Here is a 20,124-nt window from a genome sequence, read left to right on the forward strand (position 1 = left end):
ACATGACAAATGCTCTGTGCTACCCTTTGTTTGCACAGTGATTTAGACATTCACAATTAGAGCTCCCTTTTCACCATCCAGACCCATGTTCGTGGAAAAAAAGGAGAGGATGATGTCGGAAGGAAAAAAAATTGTCATCTCCTGGTTGCCTAGACCCAGGCCATGTGTTTGGCTGGCTTTGTGCCTGCTAACGAGTCAACCAGATTGACTGAATCAATGGTGCCAGTGAGAATGGAGTTTGTTCGCCTGCAGATTTTCAGCAAATGGCTTCTTCTGTTTTTCCTGTTTCCCAAGCCCCTTTCAGCAGCACTGGGAACAAGCTCCATGTACAAATTCCTATGAATTCCATGAACAATGGCTTTGAAGAGTCTTTTAGGTTGGAAAAACCTTTAAGACCACTGGGTCCAACTGTTGCAGGGCATTTGCTCAGGAAACTCCTGAAGCGGGGACAAAGCGTAGCACTCCATTTGAGGAATAATAAGGCTCTCAGCACCGTGTCAGAGGGAGCAGGGCCAGAAAAGCCAACAGCTTGCCATGCCTTAGAGAGGTGTCTCGTTGTGTCTCAGCACATTGGAGGGGTTGGCCGTGCTCATCCTTCCCAGTGCCGAGCTTCAGGGTGGACGTCCGGGCATCGGATGCCATGAGCACAGGTTGCTCTGGGTGATGAGCTGTGGGGATATTATCACTTTGTTTCAGAGAGCCCTCCTCATGTTTTCACTTGGCAGAGGCTCAGATCAGTCACTACAGTAGTCTGCCAGAAATAGGAGCCAACTTCCATATAAGAGCAAGCTGTGGAGGCAGGAGTTGGTGCCGGCCGGCCGGTGGGGTGCTGCCGAGCCCCTGGCCCGTGCTGTGGGTGTGGACGGAGGTGCAGCACCTGAATCACATTAGCCCAGCTGTGGGAAACCACAGCAACACCAGCTCCTGCGCCTCACAGCTAAATCCAGTTGACTGTACTAATATAAAATCTTTTCTGTTCTTTCTAACTGCTTTCTTTTCCAGGAGGGGAGAAATTTCTTTTTGCAGAGAGTATATATTTGTTTTGAAAAAGTCTAAGCAATGTTCCTCTTGTGTTCTGTATGAAATGTGCTGTATTCTACAACATGCATGCTTAAAATAGTGGCTGTTCTCAGTCACACTGGGGATAATTGATAAGAATAATGTGAATTTTTAATCTTGGGTTTAAGCTTTCATATTTATTTTGTCTTTGCAAAATAAGATGTAAAGAGCCTGGGAAAGCAAGCGGGTGCGGGGAGGGGAAGGGGCTTAACATTGCAAAATGAGAACTGTCAAGCTGACTGTGCTGCTGCTGTTCTTGGACAATGATGAGCATTTTCTCATAGAAGGTTTTTGAATGTTTTCTCTTTTATACTTGCTGCAGAATGCAGTGCGTCATAATCTTAGTCTTCACAAGTGTTTTGTGCGAGTAGAAAACGTTAAAGGGGCAGTATGGACAGTGGATGAACTAGAGTTCCAAAAACGAAGGCCACAAAAGATCAGTGGGTATGTCCACCATGTTTGAACTTCTTAGCCTAGCTCGGATCATGCTTACAGTTTAACGTAGAGGCTTTTGGCTGCTAGCTGGTGTTAGACCAACCACAGGTGGTTTCGCATTGTCTCAGTTAAGGGAAACCAAGACAAACATCTCATCACTACTGTTTGTATGCCCACCAGTACCCTGACCCTGCTTGCTTGGTGTTTGTTGCATCACATGCTAGTAGCTTTTAGGTGGCAATGCATATTAACCCTCACAAACCATTTGCTTATGCTTATTGCATTTTATTTTCTTTTTCCTTTTCCTTGTATTTGATGTCTGTTCTGTCCCCGATCCCGTGTCCCTTTGTTTCCACTTCATCTCCTTTGCTGCTGCTCTTGTCCCAGGGTGCCATTCGCACCAACCTCTCACTGCATAAGTGCTTTATCAGAGTAGAGGATGAGTTTGGGTCCTTTTGGACTGTTGATGATGAAGAGTTTAAACGTGGCCGTCATATTCAACGAGGCCGTCCTCGAAAATACTGCCCTGATGAAAACTTTGGCGAGCTTGTTGCACAGTAAGAGCTTTTACTTGCTTTAATTTTTTTTTTCTGCTGTTGCTTTGCTTTGCATGATTTACCCATCTCATGTAGACTTGCATTTCACAAAATAGTGACATCACCTTTGCTGCTAAAGAAACTAAATTTTTGGTTGTTATGTGTATTTTGTGTGTCCTACTCTGATAATCCAAATGCCTGTAGTAATAACTCTACTCTGACATGTTTGTTAAAGCATTTATTTATAGAGCAATGTAGACTAAGATAATTATCCACGCTAGCGCAGATATGCTGCTGTAGACGTGTCAGGAAGACAGATATATGCCAGGAAAGGCTTCAGATAAGTTTTAATTCTGATATTTTCCTTTGCTTTCAATTGTATGCTTTGTTTTGCAACTCCTAATCAAGAAAAGTAAGGTACTCACGAGACAGAAATGCTGAATTCACTTTAAAGAGTTTGAAAATGCAGTGAGACCAGCTGTAAAGATTATCAACAGGCCATCGTGTGCCTACCAACAACCATGCACCAATATTCCTGGGCTTCCCAGAGGGATTTTCTTTGACCTTTACTCGAAGGCCATCTGTCCTGGACAACTGATCCTTGCTGGTCCCTGTTCAAGGGGCTCAGTTAAGACTCTGCTCACCATAATTTATTCCCACATTAATAAAATTAAAATAAAAACATGCCCAGTGAGTGATAAAACTTTTGGGAGATGCTTTGCATGGGCATTTTTTTACCTAGTCTCTATTTCATTATTTTAATCTCCCGATGGAACCATGATATTGGGATGCCTCCTAAAGAGAGAACGCATATGGTCCCCATTCCTTTTCCTCAAATCTGGTCCCTTATGTAAAGTTGACAAAAATAAGGGTCCAAAATAGCACACCAGAATATTTTTTACTAAAAAAGGCTTTTAGGGCAGTGTGGTGGTTTCTGTGGGCTGCCTGCCCTCGTGCCTCCTTGCCCACGGGCTGGTTGGGGTGATGGTGTGGGCAGCCCCTCACCATGGCCGTTGGCATGGCAGGGAATAACATCGATCAAATAAATCCTTTCTCATCGTGGTGCCCCCCTCCACTGGGAGAGACTCCGCTGCCAGCAACTTGGAGAGTCATTTGAATGAAACAGAGTTTAAAATGTCCCGTGATGCTTTTGATCATTGTCTCCTCATGATGGACCTTCACTTGGTAACGGGCTCCCAGACACGACGAAAATTGGAGAATTTCTCCTGAACACAGCTAAAATGAGCAGAGATGCCAAGATGTGCCACTAACACAGGGTAGTAGAACACATGGCGAGGTAACGTCAAGAGATAATGATGTTCCTTATTTAGTAAAGGCAAATATGATAACCATAGCCGAAAACTCAGATATTTTCTTTAAATTAAAAAAAAAAAAAAAAAAAGAGACACGAAAGAGAACTCGTATGGAAAACCAGTCTCAGCTCTAGTTTTCTGGTGGGGGAGGAAGCATTACGTGCTTGAAACACTCGCACAGAAGTTGGTTGCATTTAACTCTCCTTTTTATGTTTTTCTTATGCAGTAACCCTTCTCTTATTAAAAACATACAGACCAGCCACACCTACTGCACACCTCTCAATGCTGCTTTACAGGTAAGATTAATGACTGTAGCAAATATGCAACAGAGGCGTGTGTCTTCCCCACTCATTTCAAAATATATTAGCCTTGCTCTAATTAGATATTAAATTTTAATTCCGTTAAACTTTTTTCTTAAGTGCATAAAGCATCATAGTCCCTGGAGGCAAACACATATCAGGCTGCTTCAGCATTAGCTAGATGCTTAGCATTTTGAATATTGTGGCAAAAAAATTAAAAGTTCACTTATTAATATTTATCAGCAGTATCATAATTTCCATCCTCTTATTTCAGAATTTCACTTGAGGCAAAAATACCACAAGTGTAATTACTCTAGCACAGCTATTAATGTGCTGAATGATAGGATACTGCGGCACGTGACCTTCTATTGTTCATGGCTTTAAAGAGAAAGCAGATCATTTTTTCCCCCTTTTCTTTTAAGGGCTATTTTTGCATATCTTCCTATTGTTGGTAAAAAATAAACGGCGCAATTCCTATAGAAAAGAAAAGATCATTTTTATTGGTTTAAACTGTAATAGTAAGACAAAAATTCTGTTTTTTCACGATGCAGAAATACACAAAGTGTGGGTACAGAATTAATAACTTGCAGCCTAAAAGTGTCCATGTCTCCAGCCCTTTTTCTGGTGCCCTTTTTCCCCTTTCAGCAAATTCCTGACTCGAATTTTTATCTCCAAAACCCTAAGTAAAGTCAGTATTTGCTGTATAAACCAAAGATGCAAATGCATTACCATGCCGTGATTTGTAGTGGGGTCTGTGTGTTTGGGGGGGGGGTTCAAACCTGGTTTCTATATATTATAAATGAATCCAGAAGGCAACACCATGCATGGTTGCCCCCCAGGTGATTCCTGGGGGTCACCTCTCAGGAAGTTCACTGATGCCATGGGTATTTGCTTGGGCAGTCATGTTTTGTGGAAGGTTTAGCAGACTTCTCTTTTCAGAACCAAGAAACAGATTATTAGGAGGAAAATGATGTTTTACCTTTCTTCTAATTTTTTGAGTTTATGCAGTAACTCCTGCAAAACCCAGGAAAGTATGTTTAAATGAAGCAACTGTAAATACCATTCATTAGTAACTTATTTTCCCTTGAGTCTTGTGAAGTGTGATTTTTAAAGACTGCTTTGTCTCCTGAATAGTATTAAGATTACAAGCACATTTTGCATTCATGAGGCTGAAAGGCAAAAATGAAATGATCCTGCATTTCTTCACATTGTTAACTATGTGACTAATTTCAATTAATATGCTTATCATATGGAACTGTTCGTGTTTTATTTCTGAAACACATGTCGTTGTCGTCATCTCCATCCATTCTTGTCTTTCGTGATAACCTCCAAACTGTTTCCATTCCCCACTTTTCCTGAGAGAGCCATGTCCTCATGCCCCACATAGCATCGTGTGCTCTGAGCTGATGGAGAGAGGAGCCTTGGCCAGATTTGCTACCACTGTAACCCCTCTAATAAGTGGGGGTGAATAATAACCATTGCACTGAGGCAGGTCCTCTTTTAGGGTGAAAATAAACCAGCAGGTTCCACATTTCTCTCCCCGCCATTGGATTTTGGAGTCAAAGTCCCGGTGGGTTATCTGGGGCTGTAGAGGGTCTGGGCAAATAATGTGGGTGGCCACTGCCTTGTGGGCAGTTCAGACCTCACTTGGGCAACAAATTCCTCTAGGACACAAGGCTGCCTTGCCTGCCAGGGCCTACATTCAGTCTAATTAATACTTGATGAGCAGTGTTCCCCCCAGCTTTTGTGGGCTCTGGGAAGGCCTGCTCCTTGCACATTCCTGTGAGCACCACGGGGTCTGCACGGGGGGCTGTGTGCCACCAGCATGGTGTCTTTTCCTGTGGGGTGACAGCCACCCCTCTCCTTCACCCAGACCCTGCTGACATGTCCTCTATCTGTTTTCCCTCATGGCCAGGGAGAAGAAGCAGCTCTCTCCCCCCTCTGTCTGTGGAAGGTACGGGGACTCCAGCTCTCACCAGTTCTCTCTTTTGCCAGCGGGTCAACAGGGGCTCCCAAAACACCCCCTCCCCTATTACTGTCTTCTAGCAGATACTCCTTGTGTCCCACCTCTCCCCCAGTAAATTGCTTTACTGCAATTACAAGTTATCACTGTGGGTGAAGAACTTGAGTCATTATTTTGCCAAGTGCAGGAAATGTGAACCATTCTTTGCATCCCCTAATCACAATGAGTTTGCCGGTTGTTGAATCAAGAAGATAAAAATAATCCTCCCCGTTAGAATAGCTTTTGTAATCACGTGTGACACATAGGGCTGCACATGGAGAGGTCAACGTAAGGAAGAATAAAAGGGGCCGTGCTCCTGGAGATGCTGCAGTGAGGGCTGGTCCTGCCCTCCCTTCCCATCCCATCTCCCCCCACTCTGTCTCTGGCTGTGCTCGCCTGGGAAGAACTGCCGGCTTGGCAGCAAGTGAGGAGTTTTGTCCAGGAATTAGGAGCAGGCAAGAGCGTTTGGTGGGGAGTACGTTTGCATGGATTCCCCTCCCACAGGCCAGGTTTGCATCATGCAGACCCAGCCTGATGAATTTTTTTGCTTGGCCACTGCAGCCAGCTGACCTCTTCCCAGCGCAGGTCAAGCACTGCCGAGCCAGCGTCTGTGGCTGCCCGGCGCTGACACAGCTTAGAGAGCCACAGATGATGTCAGCTGCATCCGTTTGGGATGGGTGAAATGGCTAAATGTCCTTCCAGTCCTTGGATGCTACAGCGTTGGAAAGCTGTGCCTCTCATCCCTGTGCCTCCCTCCCGTTCCAGTGCCTCCCATCCCCACGAAACACTGGGCTCCTCCAGGGCTCCAGGTTTCTGCGTTCCCACTGCTGCTGCGCCGGGCCGGGACTGTGCTGTCAACATGAGCTAATGCTGACACACAGTAAATATTAGCAGGCAGAACGGTGGGAATCAGAAGGAAAATATTTAACAGTTCATTCTCTTCCTACAAAGATTTCCACTTAGAAAGTTAACTCCAGTGTGCCGCTGCATGGTGTTTCCTTAGAACAAAGGGAAAAATCAAAATAAAATAGTCAGACCTGTAAGGTAGGAATTGAGTTGGTGAGGTTTAAAAAAATTCCACATGGAGTGGTTCAGCTCCCAGGTAGATTGGTGCAGCTCTGATCCAGTTAGTGCTGATGGCAGCCTCACACATGTCCCAAGGAAAACCAAACTCGGTGATGCTGCACTCCTGCTTGGTGCCCACTCATTCCAGTGGGAAAGAATTACCAGCTGAGCCAGTTCGAATTTTTTTCCCCATTTCATTAGAAACAAAGCCCAAACCTAAGCCGCAAAAAATACCCCAAAGCCCCAAACATAATTTCATGAAGCAAAAATAGAGAAAGGACATTTTCTTTTTTCCAGGGGGTGTAATTCCAAATAGGGAATGGAAAGCTCCATCCCGTTATAAGCCAATACAGCTATGAATCCTTAAACCCAGATCTAAATGACGTTAAATTTCCCTTGATGGAACCAGGGTAATACCTATCAGAAAGTACAATATTTAAAAGAACCTGTAATTGCAAATAATGTAGATGTGGAGAATGTTTTGGAACAAGTGAGTGTGTTGTGCAGTGTATAAAAACGTTAGTCATGGCTCTTCATGGATTTGTTTGTGTCCTTGGCAGGCTTCAATGGCTGAGAACAGTATACCTCTATACACTACTGCTTCCATGGGAAATCCCACTCTGGGCAATTTAGCCAGTGCGATGAGGGAAGAGCTCAATGGTGCAATGGAGCATACGAACAGTAACGGGAGTGACAGCAGTCCAGGACGTTCCCCTATGCAAGCGATGTAAGTACGGCAGAAGCGCATGCTGGCTCTAGGTCTTGTCTTCCCATCTGCTCAAGGGTCACTCTGGAGACTCCTGGCTCCTTCCTGAGCTTCATCATTGGAGCAGCAGGAGCAGACATCTACCTCCATCTGGGGACATGCTTACGGTGATTAGAACATAAAAGAGCCATTTACCAGTTTCCACGTAAAACTGATCAGCTCAGTCCAGTCCAAGAAGCACACAGGGCTATAAAATTGTTCACTTGTTTGCAATTCTGTTCTTTAAACCTTGCAAAATCTCATAGGCAACTACGTTTCTTGGAGAAAACCTGTGATTTCTGTCCCCCGCAGTCTACGTGATGAGCACAGCCCATTGGGCAGAGCTGGGAAATGGGCTTGTTTGGTGCGTCCAAAAAAAACCACTCAACACAAAACGGTCTTGCTAAGCATTAACATGAAGGTCTGTGTGATTTATAGATTGCTCTTAAAATATCAAAAGGAGAATTAATAGGGGCATTATAGCAACAGACGGCGGTGTAATGAGCGCGTCTATAACCACACGAAGTGACGGGGGCTTGCTGGCCCTGCTCAACGTGAGCGGCACCCGGGCAGCGGGCGGGCGCAGGAAAGGGTAAGGCAGGAAGGGTGTGATGCCCCGATGGGTGTGTGCGGTATTTATGGGGTGATGGAGTGAGTTTGCAAAGCTGTAAACTCCCCCCTCCCCTCACATCACACGCTGGGTAATTGGCGGCTGGTGAGGAAGCCGGAGTTTACAAGTCCTGTCGTTCCCAAAAGCGCGGAGAAGCAGTTGGGTACCTGTGAGTGACCGTGCTGCCCGTCTTCCCCCTGCTCCTTAAAACAGCCTGTAAAATTACTGGCTGGCTCACCAGGGCTCACATTACACATTAAAAAGAGAACTAATTTGTAGTCTTTTACTTCAAAGTAATTTGAATAAGGGATTTACAAAAGTAAGTCTAAATCAAAAAGTAGAAAAAACATTAACCTAATACCACGGTAGTAATTAGTTGTGAAACTAATTAGCATTTAATGGCAAAAAAGTTTCCCACCTGCATAATGTGTTGTCAGAGGGGAGGGGGCACGAAGGAATCTGAGGCTCTGGATACTTTGATATTGCAGCTTTTTAAATCAGTGCACAAAGTGCTTTGAAAAAAAAATCTTTAAAGATGGCAACATTCATTTTTAATTAATAATTAATTTAAACATTGTCTTTTACCATTTACTTCAAAACATTCAAATAATGTGTTTAGCTTTTCCAGTGATTGTTTGTGCAGTATTAATTATCTCTCCCAAAGTAACGTTGCATGACACACTTTCCGTCTCTCACAGACGGATTCATCTCCAGGCAGTTTTAGTCACAATTCGTTATCCTCTGCCCGTGACCATGCGGGGCCGGCGTGGAGGAGGAATGGAGGGACATGGCTTTTCTCCAGAAACAAGACTTCTCCCAAGGGTTTCTCCTGGCCTAACAGACAAGGATGAACGTTTATGATGTTGCGTTAATCCAAGTAATTATCTTTTAGTAAGTTCAAGGCTAGTGCAGTTCATGCACTTCTCATTTCACCTAAGGTTTCCTTGTCTTTGAAGAGACTGAGAGGAGGGAAAAATAACCAAGTTGAAACAGGCTAGGACATCTTCCAGAACCGTGCATAGCTGTGGCCTTTGCTGCACTTAATAATCATTTCTCAGCACATTGATACCAAGGTGAGGGGCACAGAACAAATAGTGGAGAGAGAGGAGGTCGGGGGGAGTGATGCCTCATTTTCATTATTCACCAGAAAATCCAATTTTCTGTTGTAATATGGAAATGATTGTTTCCTGAGTGTTTTCATTTCCTCAGAATTGATAATATATGTGTTCTCTGCTGAACATTTCTTTCTGCTTAAGTAAAATGTGGCCGGGTGATGTTCCAATCCCGGCCTCGGAGCCTCCCCATTATAATGGTGTTTCTAAGTAGTTTGAAGGGATCTAAAGCCAGAACACCATTCACACGTCATGGGGTTTACCCTGTTTACTAAATAAAATCATGAGTCAACAGTGACTTTCCAGACGCTGTGAAGCCTTTTTATTTTCCATGCTCGTGCTTTGTTAACAACGTGTTCATTTTTTTTCTCAGAACAGATTTCCTTGTCATAATGCGAGTTATTTTTTAAACAATTTCAGTATATTAGAAGAAATCAAGCTTTAAACTTTATTGTAAGGTTTAAAGGACCTTGTTAACATGACAGCTAAGAAGTCTAACACTTCAGCTGAAGTCTTATTACCGCTCATTCGTTTCCTTTTTATGACACATTGAACCACAGCTAGGGTGGGTTTTTTCCCTTCTCTCTCCCTCCTTTTGAACCACTAGAAAGTAGTCGCATAATTACAGCTTGGGGACATAACACTTTCATCCTGATATGCTCCAAAGGTAGCCACAAAGCAAACTACTCCATGCTGTGTGCACCACCAGAACTCAGTGGCTTTAAACAACAGTCAGCTTTATTAAAAACTCCTCTGTTCCCAGAGTGGACAAACAAAAGAATTAATCAGATGTGAAAAGAAGGGGAATCTGTGTTCAGCAAGGTTATTTATTGTTAACCCCTTCTGGAGTCCCAGGCATCTACTTAAAAGGAATGTGCTGAATTTCTGCTGCTATAAAAACAGAAATGGGAAACCCTTTCTTTTCTTTGCCTTCTTTCCTCCCCCCCATTCTTTTTCTTTTTGCTTAACCCAGCATTTACCTTTTCTGTAATTCAGCAGACTGAATTCTTCAGTCTCTAAAGGAAGTTTTCCTTCCTCAATTTGAGGATTTGGTGGGGTGGTAAATAGAAATTCAGACTTACTTGAGAGGTTATGAAAGTCTCCCTTTGCCTTCAAGATTATTTAAGCTTATTTATTTCAGTTGCTCAAAAATGTTTGAGAAAAATCATGGATTCTGGACGGCTACCTCCTCACATGCCATTTTGTGGTTACAGCTGACAGAATACACAAGGAGTTGGAATTTTTTGGCATTGTTTTCCTTGCAGCTCTCTCCCTTGGGGGGTGTGTTACTGAGATAACCTCCTCATTTAGGGGATAGAGGTTTTGCCAAGCTCGCTGTCTGATGTTTGTGCAACATGTGAGGTGCTGGGGGAGGCTGGTGTGACTCTGCTCCCTATGGCTTTGTGGCCCTCTCTGGCTTTGTCTCACCCAGGGTCGAGCACAGCTTTTAGTAACTTCTGTTGCTTCTCACACCTCAAGTTTTGTTTTTTGACCTCTGGGAATCACACCAAACCTCAAAGAGAACTGTTGAGCTTTTGTTGGGATACCCTTCCATCTCGGACCAGGGTAAAAGAGCAGAGGAGGCTGCTGTTCTGCTAAGTTCTTTATTTCATAGTCTCACAGCTGTCTTGAAGGCAGAGTTCAAGGGGGTTACATGATAAAGCCAAGCAGCAACAGCAAACACCAGGCAGAAAACAGCTGCTTCTTCTAATTTCCTCTATATTTTTTTTCTTACAGAAGTGTGGATTATATTTGTTAATTGACCAATAAGATTAACACACTATTCTAGTTTTCCTTTCTTAACCTATCCTGGTTTAATTCTAACAATCATAAGCCTTACACAAGTGTGACATAGGTATTACACAGATTCGTGTGTACAGTTTCTATCAGCTCTTATTGTTTATGTGAACACTCTGTCTAAAAAATGTGTACAGTGTAATTCTATCTATATTTTGTCTAAAGTAAAGAAATTCTGTGAAAAGGTAACACTGCTGCAGTAAGAACTGTGTTTAAGGTCTCTGCTACAGTTTTTTAATGTTTAAGGCACTTAGCATATATTTCTACTAAAAGTTAAAGATCCATATTTCTATTTCACTTTGGTGTGGGTTCATGTATCTCAGCTTCTCCAAAGGTTTTAATTCAACTCCTGTGCTTTGGCTTTCCTCTTGGCCTGAGTCCAGAGGAGCTTTCACTCCAACAGAGAACCTCAGTTAAAACCACCTGGTTTCACAACAAAACCAGAAGAGGGGCAGAGTTTGCTTTGGAAAGGTTTGGGGACGTTTGAATGAGCTTTCACAGCACTTTGAGTGGTGGTGGGCACAGTGAGCACCTGTCTAACCTGCTGGCACCTAAGGTGGTGGGGATGCATTGGGACACCGGGAAGCCTTTGGAGAAACTCCAGTCCGTGTACCAAGGCCTCTCCACTGCATGAGACATGCTCTCCTCTCCCCTTTGAAAATTTCCCTTCTGTGTTTTCAAAAATAATGCTTTAAAAAATATAAATAAGCCCAGCAGCAGCAGCAGCATCAAAACCAGAAAGCAAAAAAGCAAGACTTTGACATTAAAACATCAGTAAAAAAGATCACTGCCATAAAGGCCGGGTAGCACAGGCTTTATTGGGCTCTCAGTGCAGCTGCTCTTTCCCCCTTTTTCTTCTGTTTTTCATTTCATGTTTTTTCCCAAGTGAGGGGGCCCCACAGCCTATTCATAATATAAGTTTTTCTAGTTGCAGGTATTCAGCATAGTTTAATATTCACTGAGGCCCTGAGCTGCTGGGACAGGTAGCACGTGCACACCTCCAGCGTGACAGTCTGCTTGTGAGACTTCTTATACCAATTCTTGCCAATTTGCCAATTCTTGACTTCTCATCCTTGACTTGTCTCCTTCCAGTCTTTTCTTTACCCCTCCTTTTTCACTAGTTAGGTTAAAATTGTATGAGCAGTGCTCTCCGTGTGTAATTTTTTCAAAAACTGCATGACATGCAGAGGAACCTCCTCACTTACAGAAGTGTATTGATAGGATAACTTATTAGTGAATTTGAAGGGAGAAGGTGTGTGTACATGGATACTGCATCACTTCTCCCCACTGTTCCTTTGGATGAGTTGGAAGGTGCAGTTAATACTCAAGTATTGATCCAGCACTTTACAACTCAAGGAGTTGAAACATGCAGGGACTTGAAAGGCATTCGCAGCTCACATAAGAATTGTCTGTAGTCAGCAAATTGGATGCTTCCTAAACTGATCTGGGCTCAAGCCTAAATAAATAAATAGGGTACAAGGGTACAGCTGACTCACTTGAAGTAGGCAAGGCTGGCTTTGGTCTGTCTGTGGATGCTAAGTACATCTTCTCTACTCAGTGATTTATCCTTGTTGTCTGTCCGTGCAGTGGAGTACAAACAGTGTTGTTGTTCCTATCCACACAAAACATAAAATACAATGCAGCTATTTTAAATCATTAATTTTAAAGCAAATCTGTGCAAGCAGAGAAAAAGTTCTTACAGTGAAGGTGTGTACTTCAGGTTATGTGTTCATGATGCATATGTGAAAGGGTTAAATCAGCCTGCGAAGAGAAAAAAACAAGAGTCTCGGAGGGTGGATATCAACTCAATGAGAGAGTGAGACTTGAACTCATTAACACTTTATTTTAAGGGATTGCCTACAACATCAATTATTTAGGAAGCAAACAGGGTCTCCATCGCTGTGTCGCATTATTAATACTTGGTAATGTCAATAAAATCCTAGTTTCCTATAAAGTCCCACCAACAAGACACTATTGACTCACATAGCTACTTTACATTTCAAAAGCTGCTGAACAAAAAAAAAAAAAGAGGTAAAAAAAGGTAATTTGTATTTGTATAGGATTTGTTGTAAATATGATTTACGAACAACATTTTTCAATTGTTATCATACCCATTTTGAATGACCAAGCCCCATTCCCCTGCGGGTTATTCATGTGCTTTGCTGTAATGAGAAATTTGGCAGATCTCATCTCTTTAGTACATCCTTGTGCCCACCATGAGCTGGGGATCATGTTCTGCCTTGTTTACAGCTGACAGTGTTATTATTCTCGTTAGGACTGTGCTTTCTTATCATATTGTTGTGTTGAGCGAGCCTTTTCCTCTCTGTTTGTGTTTCCTGGCAGGGCTTTTCTTCCCTTATTGACAGTTTGTAAAAATATGCATTAATTTGGAGTTTAAAGCATGTATCATGGTGTCTCTTTGCTGTGTTTGCTTGAAGTTGATTAATGATAGAACCTCACTTGGGGTCGTCCTCTGGAGAGTTGTCTCACAGGTTCTGCATGTTAACGAGAGACGCTGCACACACAGCGAGGATGATTAGCCCAGCCTGCGCTGCGCGGAGGCCTTGGCAGGCCGCTGCCTTCCCCTTCGGATGCGTATTCCACTTATTTATCCAAAGATCATATTAACTTAACGTGTCAGCTGAGAGCGTTTGCTCTCGATCCCAAGACGGAAACCCTATCGAGGTGCTCCTCCCACAGTGTTTTCCCGGGGAAGCTGAGTGCTGCCTGCCTGGCATAGCCTTCATGGAATCTTAGAATCATTAAGCTTGGAAAAGCCCTTTAGGATCATCGAGTCCAGCCATTAACCCAACACTGTCAAGCCCACCACTAACCCATGTTTTAAGTGCCACATCCACATGTTTTCTGAGTGCTTCTGGGGGCAGTGACTGCATCACTCCCCTGGGCAGCCTGTTCCAGTGTTTGGTCACTCTTTCAGTGAAGAAATTTTTCCTAATATCCAACCTAAACCTCCTGTGGGGCAACTTGAGGCTGTTTACTCTTGTTCTGTTGATTATTACCTGGGAGATAGTGCTTGGCTTGGCTTCTGTGGCCAGCAGAGACATTGAGGGTCTTCTCCTTGGTGACCTGGAGCTCTCAGACCTGGCCCTCCAGGTCTGAACCCCCCAAACCACTTCATCTTTCTTCCCAAACCACCCATGCTGTCAAAACCATTTTTTAATGAGCAGCTAGCTGATTGCCTGTTGTTTTGTTTTCCCAGGCACCCCGTGCATGTCAAAGAAGAACCATTAGACCCAGATGAAAATGAAGGCCCACTATCCTTAGTGACAACAGCCAACCACAGTCCAGATTTTGATCATGACAGAGATTATGAAGATGAACCTGTAAATGAGGACATAGAATGAGTATGTCTGACATCGTTATCCTGAGAATGAAGATTGGAAGAACACGTCAAACTTAGCTGTGAAATCTCTCCATTATTGTACAGTCTGGAGGATTCTCAGTCCACTTTGACAACTATGAAATATGTTAACTCTTAGTGCCATCAAGTATCCCATTTGGGAGTATTTTTGATTTTTCTACTTTTTGTTGAAAAAAGGAATTTGTACTCTGTGCATTGGATGGACTTGTTTGGTACTTGGGATTTTCCTCTCTTACAGTCAACATCAGTGTTGTAAATTTGCTAAACTGATTCACTTGCATTTAGCAGCCAGCTGTGGACTGCAGGTCCTGCCAATTTTGGACACTTGAGGACATCAAACTGAGCATGTACACCTGAACTGCAGATCAAGTCTTTGCCCAGATTTTAAGGATTCCAATGGACAACATATTTGCACAGTACTGCATGTTGATTATCACTGCCTTTACTCCATTTTGTTTTGTTTTTTGGTTGGTTTCTTTTTTTTTTTTTTGCTTCCATTTGGGATGGGGAAGGCCTGTGTGTGCACGTGTGTGGGTATGTGTGTGTGCGTGTGAGCGTGTATATCGGGGAGGGGTTCAAAGAAAAAATTATCCCAAACTTTTTAATGTATTGCTTTTATTCTCCCACCCCACTTCTCCTCTACCGTTTTAAGTTCTGACCTCAGGCCTCATCTGGGCCCAGGGCCTCTCGGAGGCTTCAACGTTTTCTGTACTTTGTGATGAATGTTAATAGGTGTTTTTATTATACGAAGCTGAATGTCATTGAATTGTTTGTAGTTTTTTCTGTCATTCATTCCAGTTTCCTTCAGATGCCACCATGTTTTCTTTAGCTATGGAAAACATTCCATTTCGGTGTCTCCTTTTTTGTTGTTGTTGTTTTTTGAAAAGGTCCCAAATGCTGCACAATACATGTGGAAGGGTTGTCCAACGGAGAGAGAGGAACGAAGTACTGCAAGAATGAGAATGAATGACAGATGAACATAGAAACACTGTAGGAAGCAACACAGATTCATTCCACAAAGCAGTATTTTTAATATATTCTTGTTTTGCTTGGGTTTTTTGATTTTCTTGATTTTTCTTTTTTTGGCAGCAACGGTGAATATTAGCAAATGCCACAAAATTGAACAGCACAAGGAAACATATGCAGCACCAACAGAGTTTCACTTTTAGTAGAGAATGAATAGTACAGTGGCAGGTTCTCGGTTGTTTAACACGAGTTCTAATGGGTCAACAAATCTTTTTGGAATATCTAAGATTACCGAGATGGGCACCTAAACATTTATTATTACAACTTTATTTTCTTCTTATTGTTTTTTTACATTTGCATTTGCAAATAGTGGTTGGAAAGATGACTTCATTAAATTGTTACTGTACGTGGTGATGTTTCACGGTTAAACATCAGTTCAGGATTGCTTGGTGGTTAATCTGTTTGAATACAAATTAGATTTCAGACTGAACTTGTTATGGGAGTTAATAAGGACGGGGCCCCACTAATGCTAAAGTGTTAATTTTCAGCTGTGCAAATCCCGTACTGCAGTTAGGATTGTTATGCAATATTACACCAGCCAGTATGGAAACCTCGCCGGAGGAGTCGGGAGAGTTGGGAGAGAATTGGCGCCAGGGCTTGTTAGGCAAAACTGGCAAAGCTCTGCAAAGCAAACATGACATACAAAATCCGTTGCTATAGGTCAGTAAACCTCAGTCACCAAACACCTAAACATTTTCATTCTGCAACCACTTTTCCGTCACTCATTTATTTATGTAGGACTGTAGCTTTTTTTTATTATTTCGAAAAGCCTTTCAGAGCTTAATTTATATTCTTCTTTGTACCTTTTTTTTTCCTAAAATTACCAAAGATATTACACAAAAGTAAATTATGTTCTCTGTTATATGCTTTATCTTATGAAGCCAAATATCCTCTTATTGTTGATCAAAGGAGGTTGATTTAGAGGGAAATGACAAGATGTGGGCTATTGCTAACCTGAGAGGGAAACTGCTCCTTTATTCTAGAAAATTTAGAAGGCCAAGTAGATGTCTGAACCAAAGTTGTTACTTTTTATTTGCAATTCTTTACAGTGACCAAAATGAAAGTCTGTAAAGAGGAATCGAGGAGAGCTTTTGAGGCTAAAACTAGGAATCAGTGTTACTGGTGGAGCTATGAGAAGGGAGCTGAAGAAAGCAAAGACACAATTATTTCATGGAAAATTAAGAGTATCAGATAAAGGAGACAGTTTAATAAAACACAGAAGAGAACAGAAAAGCTCCCACAATTTAACTGGACGACATAATGGTATTTCTAGAATTAAAAGAAAATAATAATAATTTTTTGGTCTTTGGTTCTACAGATTGTGTGCCACTTCTGTTCCGGGACTGTGCTGGGATGACTGCTTTACTTTTGGTTGGTCTTGGCACATTTGCTCAGTTTTGTTTAGTTTTTGGTCAGCATTTTTCATAAGGAAATAACACTCCTGTCCACTCATAAGCTTTGGTACAAGAAATTTTATTGGCAGTTAACTTTTATAAAACTCAACTCTGCTTTCTGTTTCAAAGAGACAAGGAAAAAAAAACAGAAAAAAAAGGGCAGTCTGTGGTCATTTGGAAACACTTTTTTTTCCTTTTTTTTTCTTTTTTTTTTTTTCTTTTTTTTTTTGGTTTAAATTATATCCAGGCAGCTTCGTGACGTGCCGGCGGTAGCCAGACAGGGATCATGAGAATTGAGCCCTGTGCTTCGAAACTGAGTGGTTTGCTGGTTAGTTCGGTATTCAGAAGGGGGATAAAAATCTGGTAGATTAGTTCATTCTCAGCATGTGTAGCTAGACATGAGTAAAGATAACAGCATGAGAAACTGTTAGTACGCATACCTCAGTCCAAACTGTTAGGGAATGAGTAAATAAAAAATACATTTCACTCAGTTGCACTTAGTTGTATGTCTTGCATGCTTAGTCTAAAGACTGTAGCAAAAATAAAAAAAATTAAAAAAAGAGAAAAAGAAATAAAAAATTAGAGTTTAACATATCTGGCAGGTGTTGCAGCCTTGCAGAAGAACCAACTGAAAATCTCAGGCTTTACATCAAGCAAACTTCACTATGATTTTTACAATTCTGATTCTGTATCCCTTTGGATATACAGTTGCTTCTTTAGGGAGGGGTTTATTATGTTGTACATATATATCCCACTGTGTCTGTGTGAGCCTTTGTCTTTTGGGGGGAGGGTGGGGAGGGAGGAAAAGGTGGAAAGGTCCTTTTTTTAGATATCATTCCTCAAAAGGAATAAATGCAGACCTGTTTGTCAAAACACCTTTTGCTTTTTGTGCAACTGCTTTATATTAACTATACTAAAAAATAGCTTTGAAAAAAAAAAACTACTGTATGTAATGGAATTGCAGAATACGCTGCACATGTATTTTATTTAGTTATCCTTGCTTTAAGAATATTGGATGACATTTGCTGACATGTGGGAGAAAATCCCTGACTTTTTTTTTTCAGCTTTTAAATTGTAACATAGTTGACAGATTTTTTTTTTTCTCCTGTTATCATTGATCGAAGCATTTTTGTACAGTTTTTGTGTTTAAGCTGGTTTTTTTGATACTTTCCCACCCCTTCTGTTATCTTACCACTGCCTTTTCTGGCTGTCTTAAACAAAGTTCATATATTTGAAAGGAAAAAAAAAAAAAATTGTTTAAAAAAAAATGTTTTTCTCCTGCTGCAGTAAATATTTTGCATGATGAATTCCAGGGTCACACTTTCAAAGTTTATCAGTGAAGTAGTGATTAATAATGGGGAGTGTCAAACTATTGAACTTTTTGTATAAAAAAACAAAAAAAAAACTTTACAAGGTGCCAAGATGTAAAGACAATTTGTTACATGTTTTTTTTCTCAAAGAAAAGCGTACATTATGAAAGTAGTACCATGTATCAGGTAAATCGCTGTCAGGAATGAGAGTCAAAGCCTTCCTTGTCCACAAAAAAAAAAAAAAGTTTGTAAATGTAAAACCTGTTAGGTTTCTGCATTCAACTAGAAGTGAAATGAAAAAAAAAAATAAAATCAAGGCTTATGTAGAACAAGTGACCATAAAAAATACGACCTTTTTTTTGATTCTCACTCGCAAGAGTCCCGCTGCAGGTCCTGCACCTCCCCTCTCCTGGAGCTCAGCTTTGGGGAGAGACCGGGGCAGAGATGCTGGTTCTACAAATATTGCAGATCATTAGATATTTTATATATATACATACATAAATATATATATATATAAAGTTTTTTAAAATAATTTTGAACTATTGTAGTTTTCAGATCGCCAATAATCTCACATTCATTATAGCATGGGAAAAAAAAACCAAAACCAAACGTGTTTAAACTCTTTTGAAATCCTTTGGTACCTTTGGTTAATGAACTCAGAGTGATTTTTTAGATGTTTCAGAAGTCATTTAGTATTCTAGTCTTGCGAGGTGAATTTGCAGTTCAGGACTGCATTTTAATGGGCCCAGAACAGGTAACCAAGTATCTTCTACCCATAAGCCTTGATGAAAATGGTACAGTCCAGACTGTTAGCATGGTGCTTCGTGTGTATGTGCTGCCAGTAACAAGATTTTTTTTTTTTTTTTTGATAAGGCATAAAAGAAACTCATTCCTTACATCAACTGTAATTCCATCATTCCATGTCTGTTGATACAGACAATAAAAAATGTTGTGTAGTCAGTACTAATTACTGACATTATAGCATTCTCAAATGCAATAAAAATGCTGGTTGTTCACACTGGTAATGCAAGTTGCCATGTCCGAAGTTCTTTTGTTGTTTCCTCCTCACGGTGACTCTGATGTCACATCCCAATGGTCCCTCATCTGTGGAGCAGCTGGCTGCCCCTCATCCATGTCCCAGGACGTTCATAGATGGACAAATCTCATCTCTTTCCTTGAGTCTCCTCCAACCACATCCAAGTACAAAGTATTTTAGTGGTGGTTTTGTGGACAGTCTGTACAGGGCAGTTGGGTGAGGCTTGAGCTCTGGAAGCAAGGAAGACACTGTCTTTCAGAGAATTCATCCATTTTTCCAAGGAGGTCCTTCAGTTTTGCCCGTTGGGGTCAAAGGGGGCTATTTGCTCTCTCATTGAACTCTATTTTAAAACATGAAGGAACGGGTTGGGGTCTTCATCCTGCAGCTCCTTCCCAGTGCAGTGCCCTGATGGCAATGGTGCTGCTGGCTTTGGTAGGAAGGGCTGGGAATGTGCACTGCCCCCCTGCCAAAAGGGGTTTGCAGGATCAACCCCTTGGTCCACAAAGCCACGAGGAGCACAGTCCCGAGTGGTGCTGTCACCTGAGACAAACTAAAGGAAAAACCCACCTTCTTTTTCTTTCGAGTAAGCACACATTTATTTTCTTCATCAAGTTTTGTAAAGAAAAATAAAATGTTTAATAACTAGCATTAGCAGCAAACTGAAATTTCAGAGGAGAGATTTTTTTCATGAATAATTCATTAAAATTTCACATCTGCAAGATTAGTCATCCAAATAAAATGCTAATGTCAAAAACATGCACCGTCTATAATATTCTCATCAAGAAATCTTTTTGCATATAATGATAAATGCTTAAATTAGTACAAATGATTTTATAAAAATATTCTATCGTAAAATTATACCAGATAACTATTTTTTGGGGGGAGGGGGAGGGGAATCTTTGCACACTCATTATAGTGTGTCTCCAAATGGACTGATAGATTTTAATAATCAAAATACAGAGAACACGAATTTGGCCTTGGTTGTGGGGTGCACTTTCATAAA

At 41.5% G+C, this 20,124-nt stretch overlaps 1 protein-coding gene across 20 annotated transcripts in view; it reads left to right on the plus strand.

The window, feature by feature from the left end:
- FOXP1 (forkhead box P1) overlaps nucleotides 1–19,110 on the plus strand; it is a 383,585-nt gene extending 364,475 nt beyond the window's left edge. For 16 of the 20 annotated variants that reach the window (XM_048315184.1, XM_048315182.1, XM_048315183.1 and 13 more), the window contains 5 exons: nucleotides 1,382–1,503; nucleotides 3,570–3,639; nucleotides 5,558–5,596; nucleotides 7,270–7,436; nucleotides 14,194–19,110. In XM_048315184.1, the coding sequence (XP_048171141.1) occupies nucleotides 1,382–1,503; nucleotides 3,570–3,639; nucleotides 5,558–5,596; nucleotides 7,270–7,436; nucleotides 14,194–14,338 (543 nt within the window). In that variant the 3' untranslated portion in view covers nucleotides 14,339–19,110. The remainder of the gene's footprint in view (nucleotides 1–1,381; nucleotides 1,504–3,569; nucleotides 3,640–5,557; nucleotides 5,597–7,269; nucleotides 7,437–14,193) is intronic. The other 4 variants (XM_048315199.1, XM_048315195.1, XM_048315200.1 and 1 more) reach the window with 1 other exon arrangement.
- Nucleotides 19,111–20,124: the final 1,014 nt, after the last annotated feature.

The sequence above is a fragment of the Corvus hawaiiensis genome, chromosome 11 (assembly GCF_020740725.1).
Source record: "Corvus hawaiiensis isolate bCorHaw1 chromosome 11, bCorHaw1.pri.cur, whole genome shotgun sequence".
Taxonomy (NCBI): domain Eukaryota; kingdom Metazoa; phylum Chordata; class Aves; order Passeriformes; family Corvidae; genus Corvus; species Corvus hawaiiensis.